Below are 17,571 nucleotides of genomic sequence, written 5' to 3' on the forward strand. Positions count from 1 at the left end.
GAATACAAGATCAAATGTCAGATATAATGTCCCAAAGGTGTGCATTCGTGTCCTCTTAGTGCCAGATTGGTAGATATCATAAACTTGAATAGCATCTATTGGACTACCTGAGGAGTTTTATAAGACAGAGCTAAGGTTTGTTGTTATCTGAGGACATTAGAGAACAATCCCTCTCTACAATATTTGACCTTGTTGATGTAATCCAGGGTTTCAGGTTTTCATTCACAACGAAGGCTCTTTGTGATTGTGATTCATGACATTAGCTTTGCAGATTCGATCCCTGCGAAGTTGAGGTGTTTTTAAAGTCCGAGGCCTTGCTGTGGTGATTGTAGCTTTGTCACAGTGAGTGACGTGGATCATTTGTGAAGCTCGAAATAGCTCAAGTGCCGTCCTTGAAGGCCTTGTGGGTGATAATGGCATAGCAACCAGTGGTAAGCAAATGTTAAGTCAGTGTGTGTGTATGTGTGTGCTTCTGCATTGTGTTTTCCCCTGTCTACTTCTGTATGTCTGACTGAAAACATTAGGCAAGGTCTGCATTTGGCCCTGAAGCGGGCAGGCTGGACTGCTCCCGGCTTCAATGATGGCAGGGTCGTCTCTGTGGCAACAGCCCTGAGTGACTAGATGGAGGGATTGTCTGGGAGGGGTCAGTCGATATCTCTCCACCCCAATCCCTTATCCCATCACCACTCTACAAGCAGAGTCCTCTAATATAAAAATAGCTTTCCTTACTCTACCTTCAAGCCTGTCAGAAAAGTTGGACTAATACAGAATGAACATGGACTTATTTTATGCAGCTGCTGTGTGTTTGTAATCAACTTGCCTGTTTAAATAAAGGTTAAACAAAGATTCCTCTGAGGACAGAGCATGAGGACACAGATGGGGTTATTCTCTCACCCGCGGTGGTTTGCTTCTGAGTGTTACCAACAGTGAACAACCCCTAAGCGACAGCACATCTGACCACGTTGGCTTCCACACCACAGTATCTCACGCTCACTGATGATGAGGTCATGCGGAGCTATTTCATAATTGCGTGATGACTGAGCTGGCGTTGTGTAGTTATGTAATGAGGAACAATGAGGAAGAGGTGTTGATGATGAAATAAGAAAAATATACAAACTGCAGAAATGAATCTCCTTAAGGGGGTTTGTGACAATTGTTTTCATTTTTGTCTTTATTGTAAAAAAATATGACAAAAAAGACCAAATACATTTAAAATATTTATATTGGTTAAACAGCTTCCCTCAAGTGACTCTGACATTTCTGTCCCTAGACAGGAGTGTCAGCAGTGATACGGTAGCAGCTATAATGTACCGTATACCCTACACTACTGGAAGTGGACTAGATGTGGGGATATCAGCAGAACCTGATCTCTCTCTCTGTGTCGTCGTGACATCATTTTTCTGAACAGAGCGGCTGTGTATTTGAGGAGCTCAGGGTCATGGATGTGATGAGTCATTGATGTACTGCATAATAGCTACAGTTCCAGTTTAGGCTGGAGATATACAATGACTTTTTGTGCCTTTCACAACTGTCCCTTTAATCAATGCTGCAGTCTCTTAAAAGATGTAGCAACAAAGGTGATGCAAAGAAATTACTCTTTTGACTCAATTTGATAGCATAGACTGGCTGGCTAAAATTCTACTGTTACAAGTGTGTGACCGTACTGTATCTGGATGATTAACATTACATGCACAGCTTAAATAGCGGAATGGAAAAGTTGAAAAAATATAAGAGTAAAATAAATGAAATTGTATTAATTTACTTTGATTATTTAACTATTTAACGGTTCTAGTTATTGATGTATTTGGTTATATTTTGGTCTCGTCCAATAAACTTTTGCTAGATTTTGTCAGTTTTGGGGCTTCATCATTTTGTGTCAGTAGTACTTGGTAAACAGCCACTGGTGTTACTTCAAATACACAATGTTTGTTCATAGCTAGAGATGCACCAATCTGACTTTTTCTCTCTTTTGATATTAGCTAACAGATCCGATACCAGTGCTCTTTTCTTTTCTCTGTGATTGCTTTGGATCATTCTTTTATGTGTAAGGTAGGGCTGCACATTAATCAAATATTAATCGCGATCACAATTTTGCTTCCCCACAATTAAATGGACATGAGCGCCTGCGATGTTGACGTTTAAATTGCATGTTCTGCTTATAGAAAACTCTGCTGCATATCAAACCAAGCGCTTCCTAAACTAACAACCAGCCACCAACCGGCGATCGAGATGGTTTTGCTTCACTTTTGGGGATAGATATTATCCATACAACTAATGTGTTTATGATTAAATTGAGAGCATAAAATTGTTTATCTAGCCTCTTAATGTTGCCAATTTTGCTCTCAAAGTGCACCAGATTGATGCATTTAACTTTTAAATGTATGTGGATCCCAATCCACCTAATAGTCGGTATTGGGGCTGATATTGACATATCATATCAGTGTGTCCCTATACATAGTCTTGAAAGTATCAGTAAATATGAAAACAGTGGAGGACAGAGAGTGTTACCAGAGCTTTCAAATAATCAATCGTCAATCAATTAAAATATTTAATCTTGATTAATCGCACATTTTTTTTTTTTATCTGTTCAAAATGTACCTTAAAAGGGAGATTTGTCAAGTATTTAATGATCTTATCTACATGGGAGTGGGCAAATAGGTTTGCTTTATGCAAATATATGTATATATTTATTATGGGAAATCAACATAAAACGATGAGAGATATTGTCCAGAAACCCTCACAGGTACTGCATTTCATTTAGCTTAAAATGATTAAACTGTTACAGTATGAGACACTTTAGTTAAAATCAAGATGTAGACATTTTGAGAAGAGTAACCAACAAGAAAGTATCGTGTTACTATACATTCGGCGAGTGTAGCTGGGAATCCTCACTGACTTTATTTCCATCAGTGGATGTCTATTATCTCTTTCATGTTAAACCTTTTGTTTAGGTTAATAGAGATAATCCCAATCTCCATTTTCCACCACCTCTCTTCCTCCTCTCTTTGTTTAGTAATTATGAGCGTGTGTTTGTTGAAAAAGAAACCTCGGCCTATTTCCATCCTGCTTGCTGCAGCAGAAACAGGAAATGGAAGGCTTTTTTTAAAAATGAGTGCTTTAATGTCAGCACGTGCCGTACTTTGTTCTTTTATTCATAGCACACGTGACAGCAGTGCAGAGGGCCATCTGTATTTCACTTTATCACTTTTTAGGTTGACCTGATATTGAACATGATATGTATCCCTCGCAGTGTTGCTCTTTTTTTTTTTGCAATCGAACATAGTCTGTCATTCATCATCACAGTCATCGTTCTGTCTTTCCTTCTCCCTCCCTTGGCTGCTTTTATGTTTTAGTCAATGTTGGCTGTCTGCAAAGTGTCTGTTCTGTCCTCAATGGGATTTCTGCTGCTGCTTTGTTTTCTACTCTGGCTTTCTACTGAGCCGTGCATTGCTGTCCCATGTTTGCATCTGTTTAACCGTATTCTGTTGGCTGTGACTCTGTTAATCAATCATTTAAAGCTAGTTTTGCACCATATTTTCCATGGAACACGTGTGCATACTATACAGTATATGCCTGAGTTTGCAGGCTGTGAGTGCATTTCTGCTCTCTGTCTCCCCACTGTGGTCTCGAGCGCTCGGATTATCCAACATGGTCAGATCAACAATAAACACACAGCCTTCCAGTCACGCAGTCACCCATTTATGATCAGATAGCAGAGATCAATCTATGAAAACAGTACGAGCGTAATCCATAGTGTGTTACAGAGAAGGGAACGCCCACCAGGCAGCATGGGGAGAGTCAAACTGGCCACGGCATCCAATCCCACAAAGCAGTGTAGAAGGATTAATCCAGATTATCTGCCAATGCTATTCTTAGAATTAAATGAAAAATCTCGGGGCCAGATTAGGGTTCAAGGAATGCTAAAAAAGAAGCTAATGCAGAAATCACATGACGGCTGTTTTGCTGACTAATGATTGACTGCTTTCTGTTAAGGCGTGACTTATATCATGAAATATGGTGGAACCTCTATTCATCTTTTCTTCAAGCAAACTTTAAAAACGAAAACAACCCAAAGTCAGGTATTTATTTTAGAATGCCTCCTATAAAGGACACATTGAACATGTATTCAGGAAAACAAAAGTGTAAAACAATTTACTTTGACATTACATTTGCCTGATAACAGTGGGAACACTTTTTTTTATTCTTTGATCCTAACTAGTGTTGTTAGCTGTGGTGTGGTCAGCAGGGGGCGTCAGTGAGAGGAAACCTCTCTGACTCCCTGGTTGACTCTTCTCTGAAGGAGCTGTCCATTCAGCACCACTCTGGAGCTGCTTCTCCTCAGCAGGCTGGACAGAGCACGAACAAGAGTCAAACTACAGTCATACAGCAAAATAAAGTAGGACGGGCTTCTAAACACTTAAATGGGACCAATTGTTTGTGCTGTTGCTTAAAATCCATCTTTCAATAATCAGGCATGGTATTATTTGCTGACGTCCTCTTGCTGATGGGGTGGGTTAGTTTGACTAAGCAAAATGCAACAGTTAGCCAGCCTCTGTGTATTAAAACTGAAATAAATAACTTCCTGACATAACCGGCTATGGTCTACTCTAATGTCTCGGGATGAGAACAGTTTTTAAGCCTCTGCACGAGGGCGGGTTAACCGTCTGTACGTACATACGTCTGGACCTTTCTCGTGAACGCAATATCTCATGAACGCATGGAGGGAATTTCTTCAAATATGGCACAAACGTCCACTTGGACTCAAGGATGAACTAGTTTTGGAACCGAGGAACCGAGGTTTGAACCCGACCCGCGGCCCTTTGCTGCATGTCGTCAACTCTCTCTCCCCCTTTCATAACTAGCACTGTCACAATTTAATAAAAATAATTACTTTGCTAGTTATGACAATTTCACACAAATGTCTAATAGGATTAAAAAGATGAAGTGATGACATTTACAGACATGGATGTAAACTGCAACTTGTCTGGTTGGTGGAAGGATACAACGGCAAGGCGGTAATTGTAGTTGAGTGATGGCACATGGTTCTTCACTTTTGCATTTAGGTATAACATCTATTTTTCAATAATTATTTTTGACAGGTACAGCCATAGCAGAAAACGTACATACATAATGTTTTATGAAATAACATGGAGGGAAATTAACAGTGCATGCTCCTCGATGCATCAGTCACATTAGTAGAGGAAGCTGGGACGAGATGAACTGCTCGTCCATCACAGAGTGCAGGTGACATCATACTGATTGAACTCTGTGGCCTTCATGGATGTTGAAGAAGATTAACAACACTTTGACCTGATGAAGATCGAAGCAGGATCGAAACATAGTCAATACAAATATTGTAGAGTAATGTGCATACCTTACCTTTTTCTTTACTTTCTGGATGTTCCCAGGAATCATTGCCACCACAGTGATTTATGTATGCTAGCATTAGCAAGGTTCAGGTATTGTTTCTGGGGTTTTTTTCCATTAAATTGTAAGCAAGCCACGACTAGGTGGGCAGCAGATGGACTCTGTGTGAGATGACTTACTGTCCTCTTGCTTGACTGAAGCTCAGGCTACAGCACTCACTGCTTCACCTGGGAAGGGATTAGAGCGCTCTCATATCTTTGCCTCTTTTCCTCTCCCCGCAGTCTTACCGCATTTGCAGTAGCCCATTGGGAGAGACAATGCTGGCTTACAATAGAGAAAGAGTGTGTCCTCCTGTCTGCTCTTGCCTGCCCCATGGCGCAGAAATGAAAGATCCACTCACCGATCCTCTTTCCTCTGAGAGTTTTTCATAATAAAAGTAATCACGATATGGTCCGCGGTGCTTTTAAAAGTCAGCCGCTGCCAACTTTTGATTGCTGGTTATAAATTGTTTTATGGAGCCCTCTACAGCCCGAGACACACATGTGCACGTGCAGAGACGTAGATACACATTGTATTGTATTTGCCAGGCTGCCCTTTGCAATGATGGACTAATGCCAACTTTAATCCAGGAGACTGCTGTTTGTGTCCAGTGTGTTCACTTTCGGATTACAATCAGCTGATCGTGCATTCATATTTTCACTGTAAAAATAAAGTAATGTTAAGCCCAACCATGTTGTTTTTTCCGAAACCTAACTAAATGGTTTTGTTGCCTAAACCGTAGCAAGTGTTTTTTTTTTAATTCACAACATTAAGCACTTGTTTAGTGCGAAGGAAAAGTGACGCCGAGGGGTCTGACAAAGCGTCAGTATGTGACGAGTTGTGATGAGAACATGTTGGCAAAGTCTTGTGTTCAGCAAAGCAGTCGTCAGTGTCTGTTTTTAATACAAAAGTTTAGGGCTTCGGTATTCTCAGTAGACCAGCCTGTTCAGTCTCTTCCTCTGCTCTACAAGGTGTTTTTGATTTGTTATCATTTGGAAACAGGTGTTACTTTCTCTGGCATGTTTTAGACTGTGGTCAGAAGTCTCTGGAAAATGGATGTAACACAGAGCATGTCACTGTACACATCCCCGGAGTTAAGTGTTAACTGATCTCAGTTCTAAAGCACGTCCTGAACCTGGCGCCGGGCCCACTGTCTGTGGCGGGAACGTGTGTCCTCCCTGACCAAGAGCAACTGCATCATCTACATGCCATTATCTTTTTTTTCTCTGTATTAGTCAGTCATGCACTCGCTCTCTCCTGGCACCATCTGCATCTGACAAAAGTAGCAGAGTGAGTGAATGAAGCTCAGTGACTCAGCAGGCTAAGCTCAATAATATCAACAGTTTTATATTGAGTTATACTTAAACAGATTACTACGTGCTTTACTCATCACAAAGCAAATACAGTCAAACAACAAAAAGGGTATCAATGAGCGACAAACAGTTTAATCATTTAAATAAATCCATTTGATAACATAAATGAAATCTCTCACCAACCAGAATGTCCGATGTCCACCAGTTCTGATGGTGGAGAGTGGTTTGTATACGCTGTATTAGCCATCCCTAATGAAGTGTAGTTTGTAAAGTGCAGGGCTTTAAGAAGATTAATCAGGAAGAATGTGCTGCACCCTGACCCGGTCCCTGTGTTCCAGTCGGGCATTGTTTTTGATGACGGCTTCTATTAAAGCAAACAGTCGGTTGCTCTCTGATCTCTGTGGCCTGAAGCGGTCGAGGGAAGAGATAAAGTAACCGCTTCTACAATCAGTGGACTGCAAAAGCGTTAAAGGTTAATCCATTATAAATATAGTTGAGACGAGTTTACATGGTTGATTCTTGTTCTCATTGTTAGAAGTATTTTTAAATGAACTGTCAAGCTGTCTGTTATCACATGGTACACAATACAGTAGACAATGATGAGGGTTGCAGTCAAAATGAATAGTAACTTTTTAAACAGAGGGTCTTCAATTTTACACAGAAGTAAACTAAAGTGGGCTTCTCATTTCTAGCTGTGGACTTCAGCTGACACGACAACTGTCGCCAGCAGATTTCAGCTGTAATAGGGCTGTGTATTGGCAAGAATCTTATATACGTATCATGATACAGGGGTTACAATTTAATATATTTCAATACTGTAAGCAAGACGATATTTTGTGATTTTTTTTAATAAAAAAACACACCGCCATATGCATAAAATTCATTGCGCATTTCTTTGCAAATGACAAAGTATTAACAGAGTTAATCTCTGCATGTAAACTATTGATTAAAAATGTGTATTCTTTTTGAGAATCAAAACAGTATCACAAAACATAATATTGCAATATTCAATATTTTCTACATTTTCTTACACCCCTAGCTTGCATATGTTAATTCTAATGCTAAAAGTAAGGCTGCACAATTAATCAAAAATTTTATCGTAATCGTATTAAGGACTACTGCAAATTTCAAATCACAAGATGGGGGGAGTAAATCGCAATAATTAGTAAAATCGAAATGTGTGTCAAAATACCATTTAAATTAATGTTGTCGTGCTGCAGAGATGTCCTGGCCTACACGGCATATTCTACAGACTTAAGAAAACATCTTTGTTTGGTAAAGATCCCTTTACGTTTGGCAAACAATAACTCCATAATCATTTTGTTCATCATGTTTTTCAATGTAAATGAGAATAATGATGTAAAAATTATCCTTCCCTCTAATATCGTAAATCACATCGCAATTGCAATATCAGTCAAAATAATCACAATCACAAAATTTTGCACTTTTACTTGTTGTTTTGGTTTTGGAAAAGCCGAAAAAAAACTACACATTTCTAACTCTTGCAATACTTGAGTATCGTTGTTAATCCAGAGTTTGACAGGCCTCCTGTGCCGGTAAATTAGACAAATGAGCACGATTAACAAAAAGCCCCAGTTAGATTTAAACTCAGGTTTTTGCAGTTATAAAACATTCAGTATAGCCAGCTAAGCAAGCTGAGTCACCGTGCTGTCCATCTGATTCATCATGTATGCAGCACACGTACACGGCACACAGCTATAAACACGGGGAGTACCCCAGTACTCTCAGTGCATTAAGAGATTAACAGGGTTAGCTGCTGACACTGATCAGGGCTGGAGTCCAACACAAGAGGAAAGAATTGCAGCAGGTCCCCCCCCCACTTAATAGCCTTCTCATACGTAGCATGGTGGGTGGAGGTGGAGGTGGGGGTGGGGGTCATTGCACAGGGGATGTTATGGCCAGAGGCTACTGTCCTGCTCTAGTCCTCCACACTGGGCCAGCTCGGCTTATCTAGGAGAGAAATAGAGAAAGGGAGCCATCTAGGGAAGAGGACAGAGAGAACAGGAGGGAGGGAGAGAGGGAGGGAGGGGGAGGGTAGAGATCCTGCGCCTGCTCACTGTGAGCTCAGCAAGTGCAGCTTTCATCCGCAGCGGAGACTGAGGGAGAGACGGGAAGAGTTTGAGCAAGCCAACAGACGCTGTGAGGGGACAGTGTGAGAGAGCTTGATAGAAAAGAGTCGGAAAGGAACAGCGACCGGCCATGATGGCATTTATCTGCAGTTGCTAGCCCGCCTGCTCCTGCTGCGTGCTGCAGTTTGCGTTGTGAATATTGCGGTGCAGGTCACCTCCTTCTCTTTTGGGAAAAACTGAAGAACCTCAGGGAGGTGTGAATTTCTGGCACAAGTGCTCGGCACTGCGGCACCTCGACACGAGCGAAGGAATGTAGCAGAAAGGTGGACACAAGCTGAGGATCATCCTTCCAGACTCCGGTCCCCCCAACCATCCATCTGCCTCTGCATCCACTCCTCCCTTCTATCCCTCGGTGCATCTCTGTGCTCTGTGTATGGGAGGTGAGGCTTTGGCAGGCTGTCAGTCAGCATGCGGCGGTGTGAACGGGCAGCCCAGTGCCCACAACACGCTATGGACGTCAGACACTCCTCGCTGTACTAATGAAAGGCTTCAAGCTCGCCTGGTAAGGCTGAACGGAGAGCTTTTATGTGTGATTGTGTATTCGAGATGTAACCTGTTTTTCTGTCAGGGTCTGTCGTGTATTCAAAGCACATCCCAGCCAGGTGCTGGATGTCTGGAGGCTGTATTGACATGTGTTGCTCTTAGACAACATACTCTCTTGACAAGGCCTGTGCTTTTTAAAGAGAGCACATTAAATATAATTATCTGTCCATCTTCACCTGTGCAGTTCTATAAGGTTATGTACCACTAAGGGCTAGATCAGGACATCACTAAGCCGTGACCAGAGTGTTAGTATCCAGTGCAGCCAGTGTGGGCTAGTGTGTGTGTTTCTTTTTTTCACTGTGACTGTGGCGACCCCGCTCTGCTCCCCTCTGGCGGGCTCAGTGTGAGCGGAGCAGCTGAGGAGAGGCACTCACGTGGCTGCCTGGAAAAGAGCAGGCACATGCTCCCCTCCGTCGTTCGCTGTCTTCCTGCGCTTGTTTTCCCGTTTCCCTCGTTATCTCACATGGACAAACATCCAGGTGGCTCTCACTTTCTTTTTCAACCTGTTCTACCACAGCGTGTCCCTCCTTCTCTCCTCTCCTCCTCTTGTGTTTGTTTATGCTCCTCCTCCTATTCTTGAGTGATATATTTAGAGACGAATTACAGAGCACCGCAGGAGGAAAAAAAAGCAGAGGGGGAGCAGTTTCGGCAACGTGCGTCCCGCTTCCTTCCTTCTCACTTTCATGAGGACCTCTTCTTTTCCCCAACGTCTCTGTCTCTCTTTCATTCTCTCTATATTTTTCTGTGTCCTTCTCTCAACTACATGCCTCTCAAATCCATCACTTGATCCTCCAGTTGTTGTTTTTTTACGTTAGACCGTGGACTGTATAGCTTTGCACATTTCCTCTCAGAGCTCCATAAGATTAATCAGATTGAGTGCATGCTGTATGTGTGTGTCAGCCAGTGTGTCTTCCTGTTTGACGTCCAGGGCCTCTTTATCATTCTGTAGCACAGAAACGCTATTAAACCGGAGTCACCTGATCTGTTTTGCAGCACATACACAGGTTACTTCATCTGTTAGCATCCTATAGTCTCTTATTCATGGAGATGAGATGACCTGGCTGGCTAGCTAGCTCTGTGTACTGTAGATTGCATGCCATGTTGTCATGTTATATAACAGCAATTACGTATGTAGATGTACTGTATCCAATAGGATGCATCTCTATCCTCTCTGAAAGTACAAAATGTTTTTACGTTTTTAAACAAGAATGTGTTTGTAAAAGGGAGTTTATAAACAGGAAAAATGGTCCAAATGTTTCTATTCAGTCGTTTTTCAATCCACCTTGAAGGAGAAAAAAATCAATCAAGGAATGAGTGATGATGATAAAGTATTGGTTCTCCTCGTAGATTCATCAGTGAGAGGATCCAGCTGAAATCTCACTCTGTTTATTAGTGTCTATTAGAGCTGCTCTCTGTTCTCCCAGGGACATTCTGCTACGTAGGCAAAACGGTGTGACCCAGAGGTCATCCCATCAGTCAATACCTCAATCAGCACATTTGTTGTCCTGTGTGTTATTAACCGGTAGCTTATTTATCTCCACTGGATGCAGTGATTTATCTGGTGGTTTCACCGGTTTAGCACTCTCCAGCTACTTGATTGAACGGGACAATAATTCTTGTAGTCTCTCTGTGCATTTTTAATTAGCGCAAAGGTATTTGATCTCACCATTATTATGGCCTGCTGACAAATGAGATACCTTAAGATTACGACGGAGTTCTGATTATTGTGTCGTGCATGAGCCTTAGCCTGCTTACAAGATACCACAAATTAATGTGGGGAATAGAGCTGCAACGATTAAACAACAACTATTTTGATAATTGATTTATCGGTTTGAGTAATTGTTTAAGAAAATAAAAAATATTCTCTGATTCTAGCTTCTTATTTTCTTATTTTCTGATTTCCTTATTCCTCTATGACAGAAATCTAAATATCTTTGAGTTGTGGACAAAACAAGACATTTGAGGACATCATCTTGGACTTTGGGAAACACTGGACAACATTTTTTAGACCAAACAACTAATCGATTCATCAAGAAAATGATCAACAGATTAATCAACAATGAAAATAATTGTGAGTTGCAGCCCTAGTAGGGAAGAAGCCTGTCTAATGCCCTGACAGGCTGACTGGAAAAAAAAGTTTTCTTTCTTTGCTGTTATATTTATTGTGCCTTTCAGTAAATTATCTTTACACATACTAAAATTGCATGAAAAGGAGCCAAAGATAGGATAGTCGAGATGATGATTGTTAAGGATGCACCAATACCGGATCGGATATCGGGCCGATACTGACTCAAATAGCTGGATCGGGTATCGGTAGTGGCATTATGTGCGGGGCCGAGGCTTCGGAGCATGTGTCGAGTAATCCAGGAAGTTTTCTGTGAAGCGCGTACCGAGGCTTGTGTCGTCTCAGAACGATGACGTCATTGAAGACGCCCGAAGCCGAAACACAGTTGACAACTTATTATTCCTTATTATTCTTATTAGGCGGTTTCATGTGCACCTGAAGTCTCGTGAAATGAACCCTTTTGCGAACCAATTTTCTGGAGAGCTTCAGTGCTTCATGATGCTTCATCTCGCCATCACTCGGTATCGGTGACAATGGGGCCGATCTATTAAATTCAATTCTATGGTTATATACTTTATATATATCGGCCGATACCTGAAGCCCACGTATCGTTATCGGTATCGGGACTGAAAAAGTCGGATCGTGCATCCCTAATGATTGTGATGGAAACAACGGGAGTGTAAAAGAAATGTTGCTCTTAGTAATAAGAAATAATCTCATATGATGTACTGTGAGTTGATGTGAGGGGAAGCGAGTGTCAAAGAGTTTTCAGATTGGAAACCAGGCTGCCCTGTTGGGTGTATGTTTGTCACAGTGCATGCTGTGATTGAGAGCCAGAGGGGTTGGGTGGGGGGGGTATTTTTGCAGCATTACTTACTTGTGAGAAGACAAGGCAGAGATAAGAAGAGAGAGAGAGCATGTGTGTGCGTACATGCATGCGTGTGAGTGTGAGATTGCTCAGGATTTGGCAGTGGCCCCACTGTGGGGATGTTTGCTCTTGATACGACATTTGGTGTGACTTAAATCTGTACACAAATACACACACACACACACACATGCACTCAGAGACACAGATGTGCACACACAGCCAACAGCAGCAGCTGTAGCAACAGCGAGGAACCGACAGCAGGCTTGAGCTGGAGCTTACTCTCTGCACGTGGCACCGTGGACGAGCCTGTTGTTGCTGCAGGACAGTTGGACAGACTGAGTGCAGACTTGCATACATAAAAGGCCTGTGTGTGTCTTTACCCCTAAAACCTGCCTGGACTATTGTTCAGCTCCTTTTATCTTATTGATTGTTGCCATTCAGAGCAGGCGACTGCAGTCTTCATTGTCACAGAGCACTGTGGAGCAAAGGAAGTCTTCCAGCTGTGATTTCTGCATTTACGTCCCTTTGAGACTGCAGCTTTTAGCTCGTGCATGTTGTCATGCAGACGAACACAACATCAAAGACTTGAGGAAACTTGCAGCATCCACCAACATATGCACGGCTGCTTCAGATCCTCACATGCAAACCAAACCCCCAGGCGTGTACTATCCAGTGCCGAGCCATTAATGTCTCTCTGGGCTATTTTAAACTGACTTCAAAATTGTAGCTCCCACCAGGCCGCTGCACCAAGAAGATTCATTTCAATATGTGAAGTATTAGAGAGGGAGAGGGAGAAGAGCTTCTGCATTAACTGTAAGTGAACTGCTAGTCGATCAGCTGGTCCTCTTGATCAGTGGTTCCCAACCTGGGGCCCGGGCCCCCCTTAGGGGGGCGCCAAAGATCAAAGGGGGTTCACAAGGATTTGTCTGCTCTGAGGCTGTCAAAATTAGATTTGCACATGTAAAACTAAAATCATAATAAACACACTTACTGGATAATTTATACAAAAGTCTGTATATAAAACTATTTAAAAATATTTTGTTGCTACTTAGTAGGCCACATTCTGTTTAAACCCATGTTTATTTATTCATATTTGTGCAGAGTTGCTGATAAAGAATAGCCTACACTTATATTATTAGTATTATACTTGTATTTGGACCATATTTTATATTGTATTGGGGACCATGTTTGTAGATTTTGATTCCAGTGGTGGCTGCGATTGTTTCAGACTCAAGTAATCCAAACATTTCCAATAACTCCAGATCGTTGTAAAGTCCAAAAGTTTTAATTTTTTTTTTTTTTTTAAAAGTGTAATCAAAAATGTAATCATTTCCAAAATTCACAGCATGTTTTTATATGACAAAATATTCAGCTTCAATCCATATCTGTTAGCGTTTAAACTTCAAAAATAACTTTTCACTGCAGTAAAAACCTTTTTTTTCTCACACTTGCCGCACACAAAGGTCAGCACCTGTATGAACGGGGTGGTCCAGCAGCAATCTAACAACACCATAAATTACTCATTTAATACACTGAATCACCTTATTGAAAAATTAGGATTTTGTTCAAGGATTTTTATTTTTTTTAAATGTTAATGCTGAGGACATCAGAAAATATGGGCCTCAAGGAAAATAGATTGGGAACCACGGCTCTAGATCTAATGTGGTCATCAGAAGTGTTGATTAAGCCCTTTCCCTTCAGCAAAACTATTTCTGCTTCCTTTGAAAGCATGAAATGTCCAACAGTTTGTTAGGAATGAACTGGGAGGCTTGGAACCAACTGCAGCCTTACAGATAAAGCACTGCACCATCAGACTGGGCCACAATGGACGTCCAAGTTCACAGCAGGAGCTCTGCAGTGAAGAGAAGCCGCAGAATTGTTTCCCTCCTGGCCACAGCTTATTAACTCTCTCTCGTTCTCTGTCTCTCTCTCTCTCTCTCTCTAGTCCCCTGTCCCCTTTTTCCTTTTTTTTATTACTGCATCCTTCCCACAAGCCATTTGTCATCGCTGATTATGCCCTATATTGTTTCCGCCACACTCTTCTGCCTGCTCCCAATACGGCCAACTTTTGCTCTCCTGGGGCCGTGAGGGGATGTGATTGATGATGCATCGATTGGTTTGCAATGATTGATAAAGTCACTGAAGAAAATAGAGATGCTTGCATAGCACTTAATGATAAAGAATCTAGGACTTATGTAATGCACATCTGGTAGAAAGGAAAATTAAAGGGTTGAATTTCTGCACACTGTCAGCACTGCGTTTCTCGCTCTCTCTGTCACCATGGATGTATAATAAGATCTGGATACGGTACCACCGCTCAACTTTGCTTCAGAGTTTTTCCAGTGGCCAATCGCGGTATTGCAGCAAAGAATTCCCTTGCAGCCCAAAAAGCATTTTCCAGGACAGACAGAACAACAATTTAAACATCTGTGACGTCATCACAATGTAAAGGCTATGGTCCGAGCGGGAACTCGTGGGTAGGGCCAATGTGAGAAACACTATAGTGTTTACTCGGTTGGCTGCATAACCCAGAAGTAAATCCAGAAGATAGAAAACTATTTTGTGATATGCACCAGGCAAGCAATTCTCATTGAAATGAATCTTGTGCCATCTTGAGGTCCAGTATCTAATTCTTAAAATACATCCATGTCTGTCGCTCGCTGCAGTATTGACTGTTACACCGCCGAACGGCTTGCTGGGTACAGCTCGCTCTCCGTTGCTCGCCATAATATCCGTTGCTTGCCATAATATTAACTATTAATCCGCCGAACGGCATGCTGGTTACAGCTCGCCCTCCGTCGATGTTCGTGTGAGCTTCTGCACCCAAATGACGCGTATACTGTAGTATTGCTAGGGGACGCAACTGTGTCATGGCAGGTGTATTGCTCAGGAACCAAGGAAGCGCAGTGTCGAGTGTGAGGTTGTTTGGATGAGCAGTTCTCGAGAAAGCTGCAAACGGCAACACCGGACGCCAAGCCTTTCTGAACAGGCACATTTTGAACATTCACTGCACTAGTTAGAAAGAAAACTGAAAAGCATTTATGTCCAAGCATTATTGCAACTTTTCTTAGTGCGACAAAATTTGAGTTTAAAAAAATAAAATTATAATCAGATACACACCTCCTCACTTCACCTTGTTTCTCTACCATCACACTAAGATCACACACACACACACACACTCTTTCTCTCCGCCTGCCGCTCTTTGTCACCCAGCCGGCTTCCTTCCGCCTATATATCCCCTGCAGATGGCAGTGGCTGTGTCTCGACCCACTGGGACAACGTGTCCCACAGGGGCTTAATACGGTTGCCAGTTTCCTGTCCCCTCCTGCCCCTCTCTGACATCTCCACCGAGTCCTTGAATTACCTCACCGGGGCCGAGGAGAGCTCTTGAATTTAAATCAGTGTGTTTAATTATAGCTGCTTTTAAAACAGGTTCTTGGACCCAGAGGTACAGCAGGTCGTAGCTCCAATGAGAACCCAAAAATTGTCACAGGCCTATGTTAGGTTGCCACACATTGAAGATAATTAGGCAGTTTAATTAAGCCTGGGACTAAATGCTAAAGTTATGCTTGTGGGATTTGATTTAAATAGTTTTAGGAAAGGTAATGACATACAGTGGTTTCACTCTGTATTTGCTTGTTTTTGTACCACACTGACACGCAGCTATGTCCTGATCTTTCAAACTTCTTCTAAAGTAAAATGGAGATATCAGCTGTCAGAGACCCACTGGTTGCTCCTTTCACTCCGAACATGTTCACAGCAAAGTGCACTTAAACTCCAGGGCTTTGTAGATAACTAATCGTGTGTGTTAATGCTTTATGCAGCAGCAGCATCACCCCCTTACACGCACAAACACACACCCTCCTCCTACAGCTCTCTCTTTCTCCCTCTAGTTGGGAACACTTCAAGTGGCGGTGCACATGAATGGCTTGACGGGCTGCCATGGCAACTGCACGGCCGAGACACAGTCGGGCTGACAGACATTTCCGACCCAGCCAGGCGTCGCCACATTGATGTTGCCATGACAACTTGGTAAACAGCACGCCTTCCTCTCAAAAAAGATGGAGAAATTTGTTGGAGGCTTTAACATTTGGGGTGTGTTCGGATTACGTCTACGCCAGAATGAATTGGGGGGAAAAAATGAAATTGAAACATCTCAAACCTGTTGAGTCATGAGTGAAAAAGATGAATGAATCAACAGCTAAGTGCCAATGGCTGTTCATTACATACCATATCCCAGAGTGTGTGGTCAATTTGACCATCTGCGTGTCCCCTGGGTGCAGCAACAAAGAGGACGGAGGTCCCCTAAGTAGGTCAGTTGTTGATGTGAGGTTGGGCAGGCTTATCTGGGCACACAGTGGTCCGGCTCAGTGGACCAGCTCCCTTTGTTCCAGAGCACGGCTCCGCTCAGCGCTCCCACAGAGGCAGCCAGCATTGCTGCAGCCCCCGGGGTCAAGTCTTTCCAGCAGCACAGCTCAGGCCTCCGAGAGGTGATTACTGACTGTGGTCATCTTTATGGATGCGTGAATGGATCACCGTATAATTACCTTTTCCTATTTATTTAGTAAAACAGTTTGTGCGATGATTAACAAGTAGATAATACTGCAGCTGTCATCTTTTAATCAGAAATGTGTTTCTTGAGTGCATATGGAAACCAGTGGGCAACCTCCGGGTCTGAAAAGTGAGGCCAGTGCTGAAGTGCCTTAAACTTGCATTCTCTCTAATAGCCAGCAGGGGGCGACTCCTCTGGTTGCAATAAGAAGTCTGATTGTATAGAAGTCTATGAGAAAATGAGCCTACTTCTCACTTGATTTATTACCTCAGTAAACATTGTAAACATGAGTTTATGATCTCAATCACTAGTTTCAAGTCTTCTTCAATACAGCATGATGTTCATTTAGTAAATGATGGTCCCATTTAGAGTGAAATAGACCATAAAACAGAGGATGCTTTAGGGCATGGCTACCTTGTGATTGACAGTGTGTTTTCAGTTCATGAAAGATAATTGTAACATTTTGGTTGCCAAAAAATGTTTTATTTAGCGTTCAGTTGTACTTAGCTCCACCCTCTCGTGTCACTTCTGGTTGCAAATAACCAAGATGGCTATGGCCAAAATACCGAACTCATGGCTTCAAAACGGCGGTCCAAAAACCAATGGGCAACGTCACGGTGACTACGTCCACTTCTTATATACAGTCTATGGTGGAAACACCAGTTAGTTCACAA

General features: G+C 42.3%; 1 protein-coding gene across 18 annotated transcripts in view; it reads left to right on the forward strand.

The window, feature by feature from the left end:
* Positions 1-17,571, forward strand: part of gramd1bb (GRAM domain containing 1Bb) — a 146,851-nt gene that overhangs the window by 85,384 nt on the left and 43,896 nt on the right. Inside the window, exon 1 of one of the 18 annotated variants that reach the window (XM_074641540.1) lies at positions 8,786-9,371. The exons of the other annotated variants lie outside the window; for them this stretch is intronic. Coding sequence (XP_074497641.1) covers positions 9,349-9,371 — 23 coding nt within the window. The 5' untranslated portion in view covers positions 8,786-9,348. Of the gene's footprint in view, positions 1-8,785; positions 9,372-17,571 lie in introns of those variants that run through there. 18 annotated transcript variants of the gene reach the window in all.

The sequence above is a fragment of the Sebastes fasciatus genome, chromosome 7 (assembly GCF_043250625.1).
Source record: "Sebastes fasciatus isolate fSebFas1 chromosome 7, fSebFas1.pri, whole genome shotgun sequence".
Lineage (NCBI taxonomy): Eukaryota > Metazoa > Chordata > Actinopteri > Perciformes > Sebastidae > Sebastes > Sebastes fasciatus.